This window comes from Ambystoma mexicanum, chromosome 12 (assembly GCF_040938575.1).
Source record: "Ambystoma mexicanum isolate Mex_15411 chromosome 12, UKY_AmexF1_1, whole genome shotgun sequence".
NCBI lineage: Eukaryota > Metazoa > Chordata > Amphibia > Caudata > Ambystomatidae > Ambystoma > Ambystoma mexicanum.
Window position 1 is genome coordinate 651033518 of NC_090936.1, and position 21834 is coordinate 651055351.

At 45.4% G+C, this 21834-nt stretch overlaps 1 protein-coding gene across 1 annotated transcript in view; it reads left to right on the top strand.

Moving 5' to 3' along the window:
• CDHR3 (cadherin related family member 3) overlaps positions 1–21834 on the top strand; it is a 642490-nt gene that overhangs the window by 345803 nt on the left and 274853 nt on the right. Inside the window, exon 13 of the mRNA XM_069630086.1 lies at positions 17415–17586. Within this exon, the coding sequence (XP_069486187.1) occupies positions 17415–17586 (172 nt within the window). The remainder of the gene's footprint in view (positions 1–17414; positions 17587–21834) is intronic.

Here is a 21834-nt window from a genome sequence, read left to right on the forward strand (position 1 = left end):
TTGGGACTGGGGGCTAGCTAGTATTTTGGCTGTAGCTCCTGAGATTCTATCCGGGGCTACAACCAAAAGATCAGGGGCTATAGCCCCATTAGCCCCCCCCAACCCCCTAGCAATGCCCCTGCTGTAGGCCATCTAATGCAGAACTAGCCATGTAAATTGTGCAGGTGCCGATTGAGTAGTAAGAATCAGCCCTTCCAACGGTGTTAGTATTGTGTGATTTGGTTTTGAGTCAATACTTGTTTTAGGCTACGCTCTTTACTGGCCACCTAATACAGCGTTGATACCACCTTCGGTATGTCCACTACTAACTTGGATGTAGACATACTAATTGAAAAGAGAACTGGTATTGAAAAAAGTGTCACTAACGGTATCCACAAAGGTGCTGTATCCATGTACCCGCCTTTTCCCTTGTCTTTGGATAATTCTGAGGGGGCGAGGTTTGACCCGGCACTAGTTTGTCCCCCCCACCCCCTCCCCCAAGAACAGAAGCTATCACGCTGGTGTCGCAGGATTTGTCCACTTAAAATCATCACCAAATCCGTGCCTGTATCAAAATCTAGAAAAATGATGCAATTTTCCCCAAACGTGAGTGAACTAAGTAGAATTGATGAAGAAAATTCAGTGAAAGAGATACTCGCAGATTTAAACTTAGCACTGTGCTGCCTAGGTACTAAGCTGATTGACAATGTAATCATTGTGCCTGCTAAGTTTACTGACAATGTTATTTTAGTTGAGTCAGAGACAAATTCTTTATGCAATATGGTCTACAAACAGAATTTGAGGGATATCCGTGTGTGAGAGCCGTGCCAACCATGAATCTGTGAAAGCTGATTTTACTGTCACAGCTATGATCAATGAGATGGCCATCGATAGTCCTGTGCATGCCTTTCAGTCTACTAATGAAGCTAATATTGGCATAGGAGAATCTGAAGTCCAATACATGAGGGAAACGATGAACATTACGTCCACACCGTGTCCTATTGGTAAGGACACACACGTTTTCTTTGAACCTGCACTTGCTGACATGCTTGGTAGCGACAACCAGCAATTACTACATGAAGTTCCATTAGAATGTGGGAAAAATGGATCTAGTACGTCTGATGTCATATATTCACATATGAACACTACACGAGTCCAAATATAGCAATAGTGATATTAGTAATACCAGCATATCTCTACAGCTGTGTTTAGGGTTTTTGAGAACTTATTTTCTACCCTGGTTGACAAGTGTGATAGGTTAGAAAATAAATTAGACATTCAGTCTGTCCTCCTGCATATGAGTCAATTATTGCTGAAAATCGCTGAGAGAACTAGGTACTAATACTGATGCGGTAATTAATGTTGTACCCATGAGGAGCATTACTGTGGAGGACCAAACTATACAAGTAAACTGTACTGACAAGGTGGGAGATATATTCCATAGTAGAACTGAATAGGCGTAAAAGTAAAGTAACATCACAAGCCTTTATGTATGCAAAACGACCTAAAGCACGTACAAATGTGTGCATTGTAAGTGAAAAGGATGCGATTGGCAATATTGTGATTTTGGATAGGTCTAATGCAGATAACTTACTGGCTAACACCCCAAAAGTACTAGTGGCTAAAGTTAACAGTGTTGGTGGTGGTGTATTACAGGGAAATGTGGTAGATTCTGAATGCCTGCTTCTTGCAGATACAGCCTTTTGGTTTGCGGGTTTACATCCCTGCCTGTCGAGGAACAGTTTGGCTTCCTCGGGGGAGTTGAAGGAATGTGTATTTCCCTCATGTTGAATGTGTAATTCTGCAGGGAAGAGCATCAAATAAGTGATTTGGTTATCGCGCAGCCTGTGTTTAACATGTGTGAACGACCTCCTTTGGGCTTGGACTGATGGAGAGAAGTCCGGATAAAACTGAATATCGTCTCCGTCGTAGTGGAGTTTGACCTTCTCTCTTGCCATTCTTAAGATCGTGTCCCCGTCCTTAAAGCTTAAGAGGTTAGCTATGATCGGTCAGGGGTGGGGTCTGGATGCAGGGATCCTGTGGGCTCTTTCCACCACAAATAATTGCAACAGATCACTGGGGCCAAATAGCTCAGTGCATAGTTTCTCAATGTGATCCTCCATTTTGTTTTGTAGCTGTTGCTCCCTGACTCCGACTATCCTTATATTATTTCGTCTGGAGCAACCTTCCAAATCCTCATTTTTAGCCAGAACAGTTTTCATTTGGCCCTCTAGCATGGAGACTCGTGTGGTGAGTGCTGATGCGCCGTCGTCCAGATCAGAGACCCTTTGTTCGACGGAGTCTAACCTGTCGCTGTGTTTATTGAGGCAGCGTTGCAGCAGGTCCACCTTGGACGAGAGCAAGTCTATCTTGCTGTCTAAGCCGCCTATCCCTGCTTTTAGGTCCATTAAGATCTCCCTAATGTCTGGTTGTTGCGGGTGATCTTCCTCAGAGGGATTAGTTGGGGATTCTGGGCGGTTATCCGATCTGGACGTTTTGGGTGCTGGGCCCGCATCAAAGTTGAGTTTTCTCTGGGACTTGTCAATTTTCCCCATCTTGGCCTTGGCGGGTATGTGGGTGCCGTTCGGCTGTTTGTACTGTGCTGTCGGAGGCAGGGTCGGAATGCCCAGTTTTTGCGTTTTAAGCCTTGTACGTGGGACAGGAAGGATTGGTTGTGCCAGCTCTTGTGGATGTGTCCAGTTACTGCGTGTGCCCTGAGGGGCGCTGGCAAAGCGTGCACAGTTGATGGGCCACGGCGCAGTTATGCCAGGACAATTTCACATGGGGGACTGGTGGTATTTAGTAGCCGTCTGTTTTGAGAACAAGTTCATATCCCTGCGGGGGTTCCGCTGGCTTCTGGTGTTAAGCAGGCAGATTTTGCCGCTGCGCGCTGCACTAGGAGGGGCCTGGACCGGGTTGTTTGAAGTGTCTTTATGGCCTGTCGCTTAACTGTATCGGCGGGAGTGCCTCTGGGAGCGGGGAACTCCGCAGGGTGTCCCCCTTTTTGCCAGCCTTGCTTAGTGGTGTTGGCTTCTTGTCCCGTTTGCTTTGTATGCTTCTATGTGCTTTTGCGTGCCTCCCGCCTCTCACCTGCCGGTGTCTGCTCCGACATCGTCTTTCTGCCGAGTGTGGGCGCGAACCTTGTAGCTGCTCCGCAGGGTCGGGAAAGAGCCACCGCCGTCTCGCGCATCTGCTCCACGCGCTCAGGATGACAGGTTGTGTGCGGCTTGGCGGGGGCCGTGGAGCCGCTCGGTGCCGCGAGGCTCTGCGGGTCGTGGAGGGCTGCACGCAGTGGGCCAACTCCAGCAGTGCTGCCCGCCGGTGCCTCCTCCCCGCTGCTGCTGGACACGGCAGGTCTCGCGGTTGAGACTGCGGCTCCTCCTACTTATTCACGGAGGTATGGTGTTTGGCAGCCCGGTGCTCCAGGGGCCCGCGCGGCTCGCGGTTGTGCGGCCTGTACCATGCTGCAGATATCTCGCAGAAGGCGAGTCCGATTTGCTCTGGATTTTCGGCAGGGATGAAGTGCCGCGCTGGAATAGTGTAATTCTTGCGTATTTGGGGATTTCACCTCAGGATTGCCGCAATTAAACAGGATTCATATGGGAGGTAGCCGAGAGCTTAAAGGGGAGCCGCCATCTTGGTTGGCCCTCTAGCGCCCTCATCTGAATGCCTGCTTGTAAGAGATTGTGTTTTGCCCTTTCGAACAATTGCCAACACCATCACGACCGCAGATGATAATGAGGGGAGTGAAAAACAAGTCATGGTTACTGCCACACAAACCGGTGGAAATTTAGACAATCCAAACTATCCGAGATTTGGGCTGATAAAACACTAGTAAATAACAGAACTGAGGTAATGAATACACATGCTGACATTAGAGATGAATTCAGTGCTCTGCAACTGCAGCCTGTGTCATCAGTAGAATACTTACTGCGATTAAATCGAGCTGTTTTGTGCATTTTACATACTGTAGCAGCCTCACATCTGATGATATCAAAATCATAGATCAATTAGAGAACATAGCTATGCCTATATCTAATGTTTGGTTTACCTCTGAAGTTACTTTGGAATATATTCTGAAGGATGAAAATGAGCTGTACAGATTAGGATACACCTGTAGGGTTGTACAAATGACCTTTACCAAAGTCAGGAATAGTATACCTGTAAATATAGCTGAAGGAACTAAGAAACCTCTCACTAGGGGGCCATTGAATAATATCCAAAATAATAGTGTAGCAGTGAAAAGCAGCCCTTTGAGAAATCATGGTGAAGGAGGAGTAAATGATAACATTGGTGAGAGTGTTGATATAGGAATAAGATCTAAACATCAAAACTGCAACAGTGAAATGTATGCTAAAGATATTAGCAGTGTGGAGTCTGGAACTGGAGAGGGCTAATGTCAATGTCTTCCGGCAGTCCTTCAAACCCACTTTTGATCAATATCTTGTTGTCCTAAATATTATGTGCTTGTGGAATACCCGGGGGTTTGCTCATCTTGCTAATGGAGATGGCCTACTGACCAACATGAACCTCTTTTCCATCATAGCATTACACGAAACTTGGATGACTGAGTTATGCCATCTTGATGGAAGAAACACTATGCAGATATTGACTACCAAAGGCCCCATTGGGTGCCCTAAGGGTGGACTATTCATTTCAGTATGACAACCATGGCTCCTACGTGAAATTAACGGGTCATCCATAATTTTCCAGGCAGTCTGGTAGTCCACATTAAGACGGTTATAATTTTGATTAATATTTATGACCCACCTAACACCTTTGCTACCAAATGAAATGTGGTAACTGTCAGAAATATACTGGATGAGAATGTCCAACCTACCGGTGTGAATAGTGATAGTGGACAATTTTAATGCAAGAATAGATGAGAATAATACAGGCTTATCATTGCCAGGTGAGTCTGCCCCAGCTAAGCTGCCCACTACAAATCGACAGGGTAAGGCATGGGCGAATCTGCTATATCCATGCAGTTTCACTAGGCTCAATGGATACTATTCAGGGGATGCCAACAAAGCTTTTACGTGCGTGAGCGGAAAAAGTGCCTCCACTATTGACTGTTTTGCCAATATGGCGGGTCTGGTGTTGATGGAGGACATGGCTGTTCTCATGCGTGAGGAAAGGGGCCATATGCTCTTGTGCCACAATCTGATGGTGATATGTCGAACACATACGATCAAAATGGTGATATTTTTATTAATAATGGACACAATTGCAAACACTGCAATGGGACCAACCTAGACAAAGCTAAACATGTAACTGATGGGCTACTCCCCACTTTCATCCAGCAGTATGCTGATAATTGCGGTAGCGATGAATCTGGTGTACTATCTGACTTTTCAACACTAACCACAAGTGTGAAAGAAACCATCCAACAGAAAATAAATTATAAAAGCCCTCATGAGCATTGTAATAGGGTTTACAAGAAGGTATTGCACTATGATATTAGGATTGTAGCGGCGAAAAAACAATTGCGAGCTATTATTTGAGAGGTCCTTTATCCTGTGCTGGGTCTATACACTGCGATAGGAATTGCTGACCACATCAAAAAAGCTCAAAATAAATATTGCAAGCAGTGGTCGAAGTGAACGGGAGTGGTCGAGAGCGGTGCTCCTCTACTTTCTTAAATTAAGTTTTACTGCTCCTATACTTTTTATTTTTTTAAAAAAACCGTTCCGGAATGTTTCTTTTTTTTAAATTAAAGTATAGGAAGAAGTTGAAACTTCCACTTTCAGTGCACTGCACTGAACGTTCCATTAAACAGCAGGCACATGTGTTTGGAGGGTTTGTATTGTGTATGGGAGGGGGCGTGGTGGTGGGGTTTGTGGGGAGCGGGACAGGCCAGTAGGGAACATAGTTCCACTACTTCTTTTCGTACACTTCAACCACTGATCGCAGGTGGCTGAGAGAACATCGGTATAGATGTGAGAGGGAGATTTGGCAACAGATTGCCTATCTCGCTACCACTGGAAACACTACAGACATTTGGACAGGGATAAGGGGGGCAGCCAAAAGAGTTCTGGCTATTAATAATGTTTCTGAGACTCCATGGTCTACTCATATTGAAACAACCTTGGGCTCCAAAACCCCAGACGATGACGAGTCCCTTTTACCACCTGCAAGGTGGGAATGTAAATCATCGATATTAGATACTACCAAGATTATCGAGAGGCTACATCATTCCTGTGCAGCTGGGCCTGATGGAACATGCAATTGTCTCCAGTGATGTGGGCACAAGCATTACATATACGTTGTGTTCACATTGGAGAATGTGGCAACCTTCCTGCCACTTGGAGTGAGAGTCACATCCTCCACGTATACAGGAAGGGTCCCTGGAACGAGCCATCCAACTATCGAATGCTCGCCATGTTGGACATACCAGCAAAGATATTTCCATCAGTGGATTAAGGAAAATGGTATCCTCCCATCAAATCAGATTGGTTTCAGGATGAACCCGAATACAACACACAACCTATTAATCTTGGTTTCTGCAGACAACACTCCACTGTCTATTGTGCATATATCGACTTCAGTGCTGCATTTGATACAGTGATGCGGAATAAACTGTGGAAAAAAATAGTCTCATGCAATGTTCTGTGCGGCCTGTTAAAAATGATTATGCTACTGCATACAGATACCAGTATAAGGGTTTGCCTTGATGGTCGGGGCAGGCTGTCAGAACCAATGTGCACGAGTAGGGGTGTAAAACAAGGATGTGTAGTTGCGACAACCCTTTTTAATCTATACCTTGATGATTTGAAGATGTCTTTAATGGTTTGAACAATTCTGTTAAAGTGGGCACACAAAAAATCAGTTGGCTCGGCTACGCAGATGACTTGCTCCTGTTAGACCATACACATAAGGGCTTGCAAAACATGATAGATGCTCTGGGATTTTATGCAAAATCAATGGTGTTCATGTAAACATTACTAAGAGCAAGATCATCACGTTTAGAGGTAAAAATAGGTCAACTAGTAGAATTGTATGGCAGCTTGATGGCGTTCCGTTTGAACGTGTCAAGTGTTATGAATACCTGGGGGTCATTGTGGATGAGAATCTTAAATGGAACACACATTGGAATGAAACCAAAGATAAATGCATGAAAATAGTTCATACCGTTAGTTCCTTTATTGGGAGAAATGGCGGCTGTTCATTATGTAGATTATATTTTCGAAGTGGCCATGCGCTGCGAAAAACTGCTGTGCCTAGATAATGGAACTATAATGGTTAGCTATCTCCAGGCTTTCATGAGTCTTGACAGAAGCAAGAGCATGGGCACTTTGGGTGAAATACTGATGTTACATACTGAATGGTTCGAAGGGTTTGCGCGTAGAGAAGATGCCATTCAAGCGAGAGCATGCAAACAATGATTAAAACCGAAATTGAGTGTTTATAGCTATGAGAATAATCTTGTGCAATTATCTACCAATACTAATAGCAGATCTTTTATTCACTATAGGATAGCGCGTGTACTCAAGCCTAAATATATTTCTGCTTATCCTAAAGCAGTGTCATTAGACAATATATATTACTAAAATATAATGTTAGCGAAGTTTTAGAGGTCAAGGGTGCAACAATTGGACTAACAAGATCTGACCGGATGTGTTGCCTCTGTGGAGATAAATGTGTTGGAAACATTGGAACACATATTAGTCCATTGTATAAGTTTAAACCTGATCAGAGACAACTATGTTAAATCATATAATGATGTAATAGATTGTGTAGATATGTCTTTTATGTCGCCAGAATTCATTGAAGGCGATGACATACATTTTATATTTTTTATGGTAACATTTTATTTGAAGTGTAGAGATATTTTAGATGAACTATCAAATGGAAATTTAGACTGATATGTATCACTATGTTTTTAATGTTTATAGACTGTTTTAAATGTTAGGATAGCCTGTTTTCTATGAATTGCGATATGGATGTTTTAAAAGGATGTGTAATATGATTCTTTGTTTTATGTTGCTATGTAAGATTGTGTATGTCTAATGTATATACAAAGTCGATTGGCTGTGAGTGTATTAAATAAATACATTATTCACTTTCACATTTGCTGTGATGGTTAGAAAATACAATGTATAAACCTATACACCATTAAAAAAAAGTCCATTTAATACATTCTACAAAAGGGGCACTCGGCAAGCCAATAAAGATATAAACAACAGTATAATAGCATTGAAATCTTCATATCAAGCTCACTGCAATTGACTGTTTAACGCCTCACATGCTAAACGGATTGATTGCTCTAATATACATTCCTTCATCCTCTCTCCCTCCACCATGAACTTGGATTTAGACTGCAGGGATTCTCCCGCCCACTTGTAATTGAACGATAACTTGAGTAATAGCTGTTAGAATGGATTTCTGAACTCTGCTCTGGTGAACAGATGTTCAGGATGCCACCCTTGTTTAGTGAAACTTGGAACACTTATGCGAAGTTAGCCCGCTAGGACAATTCAGGGTAGCTTGGAGAGCAGCCAAGGCTAAGTGTAAGGAGTAGTGGGGGTGATCTGAGGTCTACGATGCGCACACACAGTAGGACACAAGAATTACTCTTAGTAGTATATCAAAAATATACATTTTATTAGGCACATAATAAGCTCAGGTGAATAATGAAGAACATAGTAATACTACTGCTTAAACACACACTAGGTAAAATATATATATACAGTCACATTTCGGACAATGCAGTAAAGTGCAGCTTCTTGTCAAAACTTGTGAGGAGGGAAAGCAGACCAACTTTATCACAATGGCCAAATCCAGAAATGGGTATCCCTAACTTAAGAAGTCCAGCCCTATGTAGATTGGAGCCTTATGCTCAATGTTATTTTTGTGTGTAAAACCACTTGTCCATGTGTAAAGCTCACAAGGAACAAACATCAATGGGAAGGAAAAGTTAGGAGAGGACACTTGGAGTGTGAGGAATTCGGCTCCAAGAGTCAAAGGCAGGTCTGCTACGGAGAACAAAACTGTCCCCAACATTTAGAAGACTGTAGGAAGCAAGAGCCACCCAAGTCAAGACAAGGACCACAAGGTCTCCTTTACATGTAAAACGGTATGGATGAACTAGCAGCCACTGGTGAGTGGTATGATTACTCACTGCCCTATGTGCACTCCGGGTTCAAACCTGGCAGGTTTGAAGGTTGCCTGCAATACAAAATCCCCTCCTTGGTTACGCTTCAAAGTACACGGATGCGGTTTCAGATCCAATTTACATCAGGAGCTGTATCATCACAAATGCAGGACAAAGAAAGCACCAATGCAGCCTGTCTCTGGACACTTGAAGAAAGGTGGGAATGGTAGCAGCAACCACCACTACTGTCTCACAGTGACGCAGGAGCACCAAAGTCTTGTGGACTGACGCACGCATCTCTCTTGCGGCCCAAAGCATTAGGGATGACGAGATTTGGCAAGGAGGTGCCTTGTAGTGTGAGCTAGGGTTCTCCCAAAGCTGGAGTCGAAACTCGATGTAGCAATCCAACACTGGTGCCAAGGGACAAGCTGGTCGGTCCACTGGAGGGCCCAGGGACACTTCTGAGAAGGCTTGTTTGCAGGGCACCAAAGAGATGTTGAGAGTGATTGGTTCCACCACTCAAAAGGGTTGAAGCACCTTTGCAGGTCTTCGGAGATCGAGCGTGAAGGAGGGCTCTACGGGGATAACGGCAGGCTCAGGGTGCCAAACCTTCTCTGACCGGTTCCGGACAGTCCTTGGATCTGCTGGATACTTGGCTCTGTGTAGAGGTCGATTCGGACCTCTGGCTAATCTGCAGGTCTGCACCCAGAGGCCCTCCTCATATCCCAGTCCAGTGAGTGCCGCACCACAGCTGGCCAATGAGATCTATCCCACTCATGCACGCCAGCAGTGGTCCAATCAGGGACTACTGCAGCTCTCATGCTCTCGTGCACAGCAGACATCCTGGCACCAGTAGTGTGGATTGGGACCAGACAGACCATCCCACTTCCTGGTTACCCACACACATGACATGTATTAGCACGTGAAAAGTGCTGGCTTTCGCGGGTGCATACCCAAATAAGGACTCGCCCCACCCTTCCCCCCCATTGTCCGGTTACCAAAAAATCCTTAAGGGATGTCTAGGGCCCAAAATGCACTGATCCCAGTGTGCGGTACAGTAATGTACTTTACACACAAAAATACAGTTGCCAGAAGTGGTAAAAAAGTCATAACACTGTCAGAAGGACAAGTCAGTTTCCCCAGAACGATGAGCAAAAGCCCAGTGGAGCGCAGCTGTAGTCTGTGCTTCACTGGCAGAAAGTCCTGATGGGAGGCTGAAACAAAAGCAGAGTTGGGGGTTCCACAAATATAGAGGTAAAACAGCAGTAAGTGAAATTTTACCCAACAATAGCTTTGAATAAGAACTGTGGATTTGGACAGCCACCGGTTTTATCTTGGACATGTGAAGTTGTAAATGTTCTTCCTATTGCGTCTTCCAAAACCTTCTTTGCAGCATCGTTCCAGAACCCTTTTACTTTGCAACATTGCAACGGTCGGCAGATGTTGAAAGGGCATCGTGGACAATTGGCCAATGCCTCCTGATCTCATTTCTTAATTTCAGCAGGAAGGAAAGGCACAGAGTAAAGCACCTGGGGCCAGATTACAGAAATGTGTACAGTAGTAGCAATAGGGCAAAGTTTTCACTATTGTTAAAAACACTGGGGCATATTAGCAAAGAATTGCACCATGCCAAGTGCAGTTTGGAATAGTATAAGCACTAGGGCAAAAAAGATGGATTGTCGATGCATTTTTGCAACAGGGCAAAGTTTGCCCCAGTGCTCATAGCATTCCGTATTAGCACTAGGGCAAACTTTGCCCTGGTGCTTATGAAATGCCAAACTGCAATTGTCAGGGTGCAATGGTTTTCAAATATGTCCCAGTGTTTTTGAAATAGGGCAAACGGTTCCCTGGTGCTAATACCATGCAACTTTGCACCAGTGCAAAGTTTCATTAATCTGGCCCCAATGGTGATGTTGCTCTGATAGGGCTGAACGATTACTTGTGAGACAATCCCTTGATTTGTCCCTAAATTGCTTTCTGTGTCCAGGCCTGGAAAAGTAGTAGGCCATTGCACCCGTGCCTTTTATTCTTTGGATGTTAAACCATCCAATCAGCAAGAGGGATACATGTGTGTATATAGCCTGCCTTCATCAGAGAGCTCCTAACCTGGTAGTTGAAACAGAGATGGTTCCTTTAGGTTTGACCTCTAGCGTCTGTTGTATTCATGGGCCTGTTATCGGATGATGGGGCAGACGCCAAATATGCACGGTGTTGCTATTATTTGTTGCAGCCAAAATGATTCGCATCTTGTGGTTTTAAATGCTCCATTGCCCCAAGAGGACTTCACATGGAGTGTGTATGGATTTATTATAAAACTTCACATCCAATGGAAACATATTGCCAGGAAATGGATTGAATAGAATCATTTATGGACGGATTTATTTGCACAGCAAATAGCATTTGTATTGTTGCACATAAACATTATTTAGAGGCGCCTTGTCCCTTTGGATACTTTCACCAATAGACTGATTTCTGAGGCTCTACCTCAGCACCTTCTGTATATTATGCCTTGGAACAACAAAAAGACAGAGATCAACTGAAAACAAGGCCCGACTACATTTTCTGACCCCATTCTCCTTGTTTTGCACTTATCTAAACATGATCGCACTCCACTCCTTTCGTGCATTGTTCACGCACTGGCCAAGCCACGTGTTCACTACACTGCTATAAGGCCCCATTTTCGAGTGCTTAGTCCCTGCGTTGCCGCCTAGGAGCACGCTACATTGCTCCTCTGCCCTGTGTTTGCGTTTAGCCCTGCGTTGCCGCCTAGGAGCACGCTACATTGCTCCTCTGCCCTGTGTTTGCGTTTAACCCCTGCTTTGCCGCCTTGCAGCACGCTACATTGCTCCTCTACCCTGTGTTTGCGTTTAGCCCCTGCGTTGCTGCCTAGCAGCACGCTAAATTGCTCCTCTGCCCTGTGTTTGCGTTTAGCCCTGCGTTGCCGGCTAGGAGCACGCTACATTGCTCCTCTGCCCTGTGTTTGCGTTTAGCCCTGCGTTGCCGCCTAGGAGCACGCTACATTGCTCCTCTGCCCTGTGTTTGCGTTTAACCCCTGCTTTGCCGCCTTGCAGCACGCTACATTGCTCCTCTACCCTGTGTTTGCGTTTAGCCCCTGCGTTGCTGCCTAGCAGCACGCTAAATTGCTCCTCTGCCCTGTGTTTGCGTTTAGCCCTGCGTTGCCGCCTAGGAGCACGCTACATTGCTCCTCTGCCCTGTGTTTGCGTTTAGCCCTGCGTTGCCGCCTAGGAGCACGCTACATTGCTCCTCTGCCCTGTGTTTGCGTTTAACCCCTGCTTTGCCGCCTTGCAGCACGCTACATTGCTCCTCTACCCTGTGTTTGCGTTTAGCCCCTGCGTTGCTGCCTAGCAGCACGCTAAATTGCTCCTCTGCCCTGTGTTTGCGTTTAGCCCTGCGTTGCCGCCTAGGAGCACGCTACATTGCTCCTCTGCCCTGTGTTTGCGTTTAGCCCTGCGTTGCCGCCTAGGAGCACGCTACATTGCTCCTCTGCCCTGTGTTTGCGTTTAACCCCTGCTTTGCCGCCTTGCAGCACGCTACATTGCTCCTCTACCCTGTGTTTGCGTTTAGCCCCTCCGTTGCCGCCTAGCAGCACGCTAAATTGCTCCTCTGCCCTGTGTTTGTGCCGCCTTGCAGCACGCTACATTGCTCCTCTACCCTGTGTTTGCGTTTAGCCCCTGCATTGCTGCCTTGCAGCACGCTACATTGCTCCTCTGCCCTATGTTTGCGTTTAGCCCCTGCTTTGCCGCCTTGCAGCACGCTACATTGTTCCTCTACCCTGTGTTTGCGTTTAGCCCCTGCGTTGCTGCCTTGCAGCACGCTACATTGCTCCTCTGCCCTGTGTTTGCGTTTAGCCCCAGCGTTGCCGCCTAGCAGCACGCCAAATTGCTCATCGGCCCTGTGTTGCGTTTAGCCTCTACGTTTCACCTGTTCCTCATGCTTTGTTGCAACTGTACTTGTATTCACTGTAGTCCCCCAATGTTATCCTGCAGTCTGCTTGCTCCCCTTACTCGAATGGCCATCTCCCCTTATGTGGAGGCTGGCCATTGATATATTTTTTTTTTCTGAAACCCCTTACCTGTATTCTGCAGCCTTGCTGTGATCTCACGACTGCCTTATCTAATATGTGTTATGCACCTATTTTATCTCGCCTTCCCCCACCCCTCTGTTTTTAATAGCACTAGCATGACCTGAATCGCCTCAAAGCCTAGTAATGTCGCTTCTGTCTGTCCCCCCTTGAACCCACGCACTTCCCTTCCTCCCCCTATTCCCTTCTTCATGTTAGCCCTTGCACGATCCAAAATGTCTCACAGCCTAGTAGGATCGTTTTTTCGCCTTCCTCCCCTCCCTGCACTTACCCCTGCCTTCCTCTATAGCACTTGCACGTTCCGAATGTTTCAAGACCTTTTAAGAACGTTTTTCCTATTGTTCATCACCTCCCGTCATCCCTCCCCCCCTCCTCCTTGTCTTGATGCACCTTGAAACGTAATTTCTGTATAGTGCGCATTACAAATAATCAATGAATTAATAACTTTTGTGATAACTTATTTTATTTATCAGAGAAGTGGAGCGTTGAGATGTTCCGAAATTGAGTTTGAGCCTCACAATTTTGAGAGTAGTTCTCAAACGTTTTTTGATACATTTGAAGAAAACTGTCTCAAAGCAATGCCTCGCCACAGCTTGACGCTGGGGGTTGCAGCCTTTGGCTTGCCTGGGGTTTTGGACTACAAGTTCCAACAGGCGTAGCCACCATACTCTGTAGTGAGGGATCATGGGAATCACAGTCCAAAACATCTTTAAAGTGGCAGGTTGCAGAGCCCTTGGTAACTGCTTGTTCTTTTGGCTGCCAAAAAAGGCAGGATTCGTTAAGCTGATGCTGCTCAGAAATATTGTCTCGGCTCAGGAAAAAGGCAACCCCCAGACCTGTGGTCTTCCATGAGCTGCGGCCTATTGAGCCTTTATTTCCCCATCTACCAAAGATGCGAGAGTTCCTGCTTTTGTGGTAACTGGATTGGAAGCTCAGGAAACGGTAAACACGTTTTAGTATTATCAGTAGTTCGACTTTGTTGACACTTCCATATAATGAGATGATAGCGTGTTCACCAACACAAGAGTTCTTGGTATGAAGCAAATATCCTGTCTGGATGGTCAATAACCCTTTCGCTCGGTGTCTCCAGCACCACTCGGAGGCTATGAAACCGTATCCTCTTCAGCATTTGAGTCAAGAAACCCCACTGCTCCTCTTAACCTGGTTGCCCCTCTCAGTATGAGAATTGCTCTGTTAATAATGTGATATTACCAGTGAGGGAGGAAGAAGTGAGCGACCATCTCCCATTCCTGTCCCTCAGCCACATGATCACTCGTCCACTGGAGCTTCGAACAGTACCTGACTTTGGTTGCGATCAGCAATTACTCATATTGAAGAGTCTATAGTCTCCGCACAAACAATTTGATTTATTACTTCCAGGTAAATGTCAACTGCCCAGTACTTTTTGGATGTGAAGATTTAAAAAAGCACTATTTAACTGCGTGGGCATATTGAGAATGCACTTGGGAGGGGGTTGGGGACTCCTAGCACCAGTTTGATTAATATGTAAGTCTAGTTTGGTTCGATCTAGCCACAGCACAGATGACCCAGAGCCTGTTTTGCATAGTTTAGGCCAAGATGCCGTGCCTGCTCCCTCAATGGACAAAATGGAGCAGGGGAAAGTGACCAGATTCTTACTGGCATATTCGTTGGTTGACTATTTGTTCTTGCAGTGTAAAATGATTCGGACCTGCAGCCGCAGCTGGCCACGTCACCCAACTCCTTGTTTGTGGGGCGCCATCCTTCGATGGGTCACCCTGCTGCAAATGCGATGGACAATATGACGTGAACCTTTACGACAGGCAACACATCATCGGAGCCCATTCCCTTTGTGATGGGTTTATAGTTCAGAGATCAACATCACAAAGTGGTATAATATCAAGTATCGGTTGGTACGTGCCTTGCACGGCATATGCTGTGAATGAATAAATAGCAATTGTGTTTCCAGTCTGTACAGGATGTGGTTTGTGTTCTGTTCCATAATGTCACTTTGGTTTTCCTGGTATATTTTTGCCTATTCATACCATTTAGAGATATTGGCTCGAGGTGGACGGTCACCTTGTCTGACGAAGGTGTGTGCCATACAAAAAAGACTATACAGTGTTCCACTAGTCTTGTGTTCCTTTGGATTGCAACTCTAGGTGTTAGACTGCAATTTATCACCTGCAGCACATCTGCAGCCTAAGAGGAATTCTCTCCAAACCAAATTGTATTAATTTATCAAAAAATGTTTTAATAAATAAAGCTCATTTGATACAGTGAGAATATCAGCAGCTTATTCAAATTGCACATGAAAAATCTCGTGGAAATAACACTTAATAGTGTACTCTACAAGTTGTCATTAAAATATTATCAGACTACATCTCAAAGTTATGCCAATTCATATATCTATGTTCTCTCTCTATCAAATACACTCACTCAACCATACTACCCAACATGTTTCATTCCTCCGTCACTCATAATAAGAACGGTTGATGGGCAATTTCTTCAGGGGGACACTATTCAGATATCCAGTTTTCATGTGTCGATGGCCTGCAATTAGTTTAACTCCATAGAGTCTATTCTTTATCTCTGCAGCCAAATAACCTAGGTCAGTTCGAGTTTCTAAAAAAGCTCGTGTTGATCTTCAATCGCAGTCTGCCTCTCTCTCTGGTGGATTTTGCCAGGCGTTGCACCCTGCTAAGGGTGTCCGTTTTACACGGTGCTGGGGTCTTTTATTTCTCTACCATGGTTTTCCTGATCTTTTGAACAATGTTCCATGGGGATCACCATGGAGTTCCTTTACGCACTAGACCCCTTTGTTTTCTTTCTTTTCCTTTACTTTCGGAGCATTAGCCTCTTTTTAGACGATTCTTCGTATTTGCACAAAAGATGATGTGGCAGCCTAGCTCTTCCCAGCCACTTCCTTGTGATGCAGTCACCAGCATTCCCGTCTCACGGCGACTCCCTCTAAGATGGCGAGTGTGCCGTGCAAAACCTGCATTGATTTACAGATTCTGATTGCATTGCACAGTGGGTTTGACCTTTGATCAATGAACCTGAAATCGATCCACAAGGCAACCCCGGAGCATCAGCTGACATTGTGTCTCAGACATCGACAGCCAACCTGTGCAGGCACCCGAGCCCTCGCTTGTTATTACAGAAACATTCTGTACCCAGAAATACGTTTAGGGGGAGACATATGTATTTTAGTGAGGTGAGCAACGAGATTTGGGGAGTTCAGTAGATGTGGCCTTCAGAGATATTAAAAACCCTGCTTTTTCTGAAGAAAATGTAAATCCCCAAGCAAACGAGACTCACACAGCAGCGATGATCAACTAGGTAAAGAGGATGCTTAATGATCTACCAGAATTGAGGAGACGGTAATAAGCGACCTTGTTTTTCATCTTGTAGATGGTCCAAGACGGCCGGAATTAAAGAAAGCCCAAGCAATGCCATTAAAGCAACTAGCCTTTACACACTGTTTTCATTGGTATAACAGTCGAAACTTGATTTCATATCAACTAAAACTGTATTTTGAGTTGAACACATGGCCACGCCCAAAAGGACTTCAACCAAAAAGGCAGTGTATTGCAGAGCTAGAAATGAAGGGTTTTGTGATGATGTGGGGACATTTGTAGAGTGGCTAGGCAGCACTTTCAACTACCAAAGGTTGTGGTACCTGATAGGACAACTAGAGGAGTGGGCGGGCGGCTGAGAGGGGAGGTGGCCCGATGAATGTCAGTCGTCGGTCTATATGGTCTATATGGGAAGGCATTTTCTCTGCTACCCAAGCCTTCCTTCATTGATTGGTTCTCACATGATAGGAAGTGTCTGTGCTTCTCCGCCTGTTTGCCTGCCTCATGGGGTTGATCTAGGCAGACCTTACTGCAAATGTTATATTTTCATCTTCCGACATATTTTCTGCTGCTATTGACAAGTGGCTGCACGGCCATCTGGGAATATTGCGTTAAAAATGTGCTTGTTTACCTTGCATTTGTGCTTGTGCAGAGCCTCTTGTGAAACAAATATTTTACCTTGAATCTATACCCGTGACTTCGCTTTTTACGAGACTAAAGCTGTAGTTTCGAGTGCATCACCCCATGTTTTTTCATTTTTTTTAAATTTCTCTTTCAAAGATGTTACACATTCGCTCTCTCTCCACTCCAGTTTGCAGGTGTTGATTTCTACATATGTGTACATGTTGCAGCCAGATGTTGCCAGTTCCCATTGTGACACTAAATATGTCTCATTCATTAGGTCACTGTGAATATTATCGAAGCCAATGACGAAAAGCCGATTTGTGTGCCCAATTCATACTCGCTGTCAGTTCCTGTGACACAGGCGGTTGGCACAAACATTCAGAATTTCAAGCTGTTGTGTACGGACCGTGATTCTGGACCCACGTCATTTCGCTACTTCATTAATTCAGGTGCGTGTTTTCCTCTTGCCTTTCATAGTTTTGCCAGCAGACCTGTAGACTACACGTTTGGACACATTGGGGTTCATTAAGCGTTTGCCAGTATCCTGCTGGTAATTCGGGCGGGATACCGGCAAACTGTCTCTACCATTACCAGCGCCTGATATCCCGGAATTTCCAGGGTATTACAGGTGCCGGCAACAATGGTAAATCCCCATTCCATGGAGTCCCATTGGGCTCCATGGAGGGGATTGCCAGTATTTCCGTCACCGGTAATTCCGATGCCGGAAATACCATCAGTTTTTTGCTGGTGGGGCCCTGATTTTCCTTTAGCTCTTTGCTGCAGGTAAATCAGTGATCCCCCACTGCAGTTTGGGAAAATTGCCAGTCACGGAATTACTGTGAAAAGCTGCACGCCACATGCCGGTCACGGAATTACCGTGACAAGCTGCACGTCACATGTGTAAAACTGCGGCTTAGAGGAATTTCACGATGAGGAAGATTAACCTTGCTCTTCACTCTGGCGCTTTTCTGCCTCCATCCCTTAGCATGCCGTTCTCAACTGTTCAATATTAGAAAAGTCTAGCACTGGCATACGTTCTTCTGTATTAAATCCCTTCAAACTGTTGTACTTCCAGACCAAACTACTCCTGTTCAATGTACGTTGGTTTGCCCAATTATGCTCTTGTCCCATTTCAATCTATCCTGCACTCTGCTCTCCGCATTCTGTTCACATTGAATTACTCTTCGCTTCTTTGTCCGGCCCTCCTTCATTGGTTGCCTACTGGTTTCAGTTTCAGTTGCTATGTATTGTTTTTAAATGTGTACATCTTGGCCCCGTTGTATCTTGCCTAGTTTATTTCACTCTACTGTCCTTGTCGGCTTCAATCGTCCTCTAAATGCCTTCTTTCTGTGTCTTGCCTGCCTTGCGCTGCCTCTTGCTTTCCATCCTTTCAGCTCTTCGCTCCTTAACTATGGGATACGCTTCCCGTCGAAACACATTTATGAAATTGGTTTGCGGTTTCTCAAAATTAAAGGACTGTTTTCTTCAGGATGAGTTTCCATCAGCATTGTGACGTACCTGAGTTGTTGCCAGGCTCGTTGCTACATTGGTGCTTTTCATTGTTATGAAGTAGTTTTCACTTTGTAAAACACCTCGGACAAAGGTGCGGTATACATTTTAAAACATTAAAATTTTGATAAGAAGAGAGGGCTCAACATCATCACAAGCCCTCTTAAGAAGAGAGTAGACGCGTGGGACTGTCAGGACGACCACATGTATACTCTGATGGGTGGTACAACAACAGGACGAAATTGTGCTGACATCTGGTCTTCCATCGGTCTAGCAGCACCATCCCCTTCCGTGCTCTTTCCCTCATCATCTGGCCAATAATCAAACTTAATGAATGTCATATGACTTATAAACTGCTCTTTGATTTGCCAGCCTAAACTGCCATCCACCACTTCAGAGACATTACATCATGTTCTCTAATGGCCATGGGTGGATAGCGGGGAACGCACACACACACACCCACACACTCATCCAGGCACATCACTAGTAAGGATAGCTCTGCCCCAACTGGAATTAATTGAGGTTGGCGCTATTGGCTTCATTGAGCGAGAGAGAACAAATCCTCTTCATATGTAGCTTGCCATACCATGTTTTTAAGAGACTAGATATCTGCTGCTTTAGGAAGTGGAAGCAATCAGATAAGGCCTTTACTGCAGATATCTGCAAGCGTCTGGTGTCGTGCTTGCCCTACCCCCATGTTATTTAGAAACCTTTACCTCTGTACCTTTTTTTTTTTAACACTCAATGTTCTTTCCATAATAGAATGTTAAGGCACACCTTGATATCCTAGGGTATGAAGATCACAAGTTTGCTAATGAGCTAGAGATAAAATGCAGTTTCCTTGTTTAAAGGAATCCCATGTACCAGATTGTCTCAGAAAGCAGAAAATGTTCCCATTGTAAGGGGGCGGGTATCTAAATGTCACTTTGCCTATGGTACCAAACATCTTTTCACCTGCCATGTGGATGGATGCAATGGATATCGCCTTGGGCAAGCTAGCTGTACTGCCTTTTTTTTAAAAAAAAACATTATTTTTGCAAACAAACAAAAAAGACAGACAGTACGGCATTTGCCATTAGTAATACATACAAGTAGCAGCGTGACATAGTTGAGACCAATAACATTGTCCGGTATCACACTGTACACCCATCACTCTGCACCTGCGACAAAGGCATCTTCGATGTTCGCCCCACGCACCTTCTGTCATCCATCAGATTGACCCTCCTCCCGGGCCAAACATGCATGCAATGGAGCCCAAAAGTTATTGAGGCTGGCAGGACGGGTTCACCATAGCAATGCATGTTTCCTCCCTCTCATTTGTATACACCAAGTCCCTCAGTCGTTCCTCGCAAGTTTGAGCAAATGCTGACTTCCAGTGTCGGAGGATACGCTTGTGGGATGTAATGCACACAAGGTTAAAGAATCATCTAGTAGCCACTGACACTTTCCCTAAATCAGCCAGCAGATATTTCAATGGGGTCATATCAGGCAGGATTTCAGTGATGTCATTTAACACATCTGCCACCTTTCGCCAATATAAGCTGACGGGAGGGCATTCCCAGAACATACGGTATGAGTTGGCAGGGGAGAAATCACACTTCAAGCATGCACCGCTCACATTGGGGAGACCTTAGCGAGTCTAGCACGGTAAGAGTTTGATTATTTGAAACTATATCCGCCAGCATCCTTCATTCATGGACACTTCTTTAGTCAACATACAATATCGACTCCAGTGCACATACGTGAACTCTATGGGCCTCATTACGACCCAGGCGGTAAGTTACCGCCTGGGCCGTGACTTTACCACCATGGCGTAAACTACGTTTACGCCATGGTGGTTGGCGGACTTACCGCCCCATTCCAACCTTGGCGGGGCGGTAAGTCCCCAATCCCCATTTACCCTTCCCCATTCCCATTTTTGCCCCATAGGGCATAATGGGAGTGGGGAAGGCGTTAATTACGCCACCGTAAATTACGGTGGCGTAATTAACTCCATGGTCCCTTAGCGCCATGGATTTTAACACCTGCTAAAAGCAGGTGTTAAAAGCACCATGGCGCTAGGGGACCTCGTAATTGGCGGTAAGGGGTCGGCGCAGCTAACGCTGGCGTAAACCCCTTACCGCCAGGGTCGTAATGAGGCCCATATGCCTAGATCCCGCTCCCATTTCTGACGAGCCCTATTTTTACATCCCTGTCCGGCCTGCACCAGGTTGTAAAGTCTGGAACCCATATGTCCGTTCTCACCCCTATCGTTAATTTCCTTGGTACAGGCATGTATCTCAGGCTCAAGTGGGGAGGAGGGTCACAGACACTGGGTGGCAGCCTGAATCCGAGAGTAATGCAATAATTTCAAAAAGCCATCCCCTAGTTTAGCACGAAAAGCTTCAATAGACACAAAACTGCTATCAGGAAACAGGTCCCCAATTGTCAATTGCTCCTCCACCCCCTCCCCCCGTCCTACGTATTTCCACATCATACGTTGGGGGCAGACCAGGGTAACCATAGCTGGCCCCTCAAATATAGGGAATAGCAATCGCCAGCCGACTTTTCTGGCCCATGCATTCACTGTAGTGCGTACAGGATCTAATGTACAAGAACCAACATACCGGTCACTGAAAATCACAGATCTTAAGTCAGAGGGTGCCACCCCATACTGTTCCAAAATAGCATGCACCGCCCTGCTCCCTGGGGCATCCCAATTCACGGCAAAGTGCGCCTGTGCCACCAAATAGTAGAGCTTAAAATCTGGCACTGTTAATCCCCCTGTGCATAGGGCTCAACTAGCTACTCCCAGCTAATCCTAGCCACCCCACCTCCCCAAAGAAATCCCAGCGCAAGCAACCGTAATCAAGGAAAGAACTCCCTCCCTGGCCAAATCGGAACATTACAGAAATAGAGAACTTTAGGAAGAACAGCCATTTTGAGCAACAAAAGTCTCCCATACAATTACATAGGAAGTCTGGACCATACTTTCAGTTTAGTCCCAAGCATCTGAAGACACTTTAAATGATTATCAGCATACATGGATTTCTGTGCTCTAGAGACTAGTATATTCGGATACCTAAATCGCACCGGGACCCTCTGGAACACCAGAAGATCTGCCGGAGCAATCATAGCATCCGTAAGCGAAAAAAGCCTTGACTTAGCCTATTAATCCTGTACACAGAGTACTTGGCAAACTCATGAAC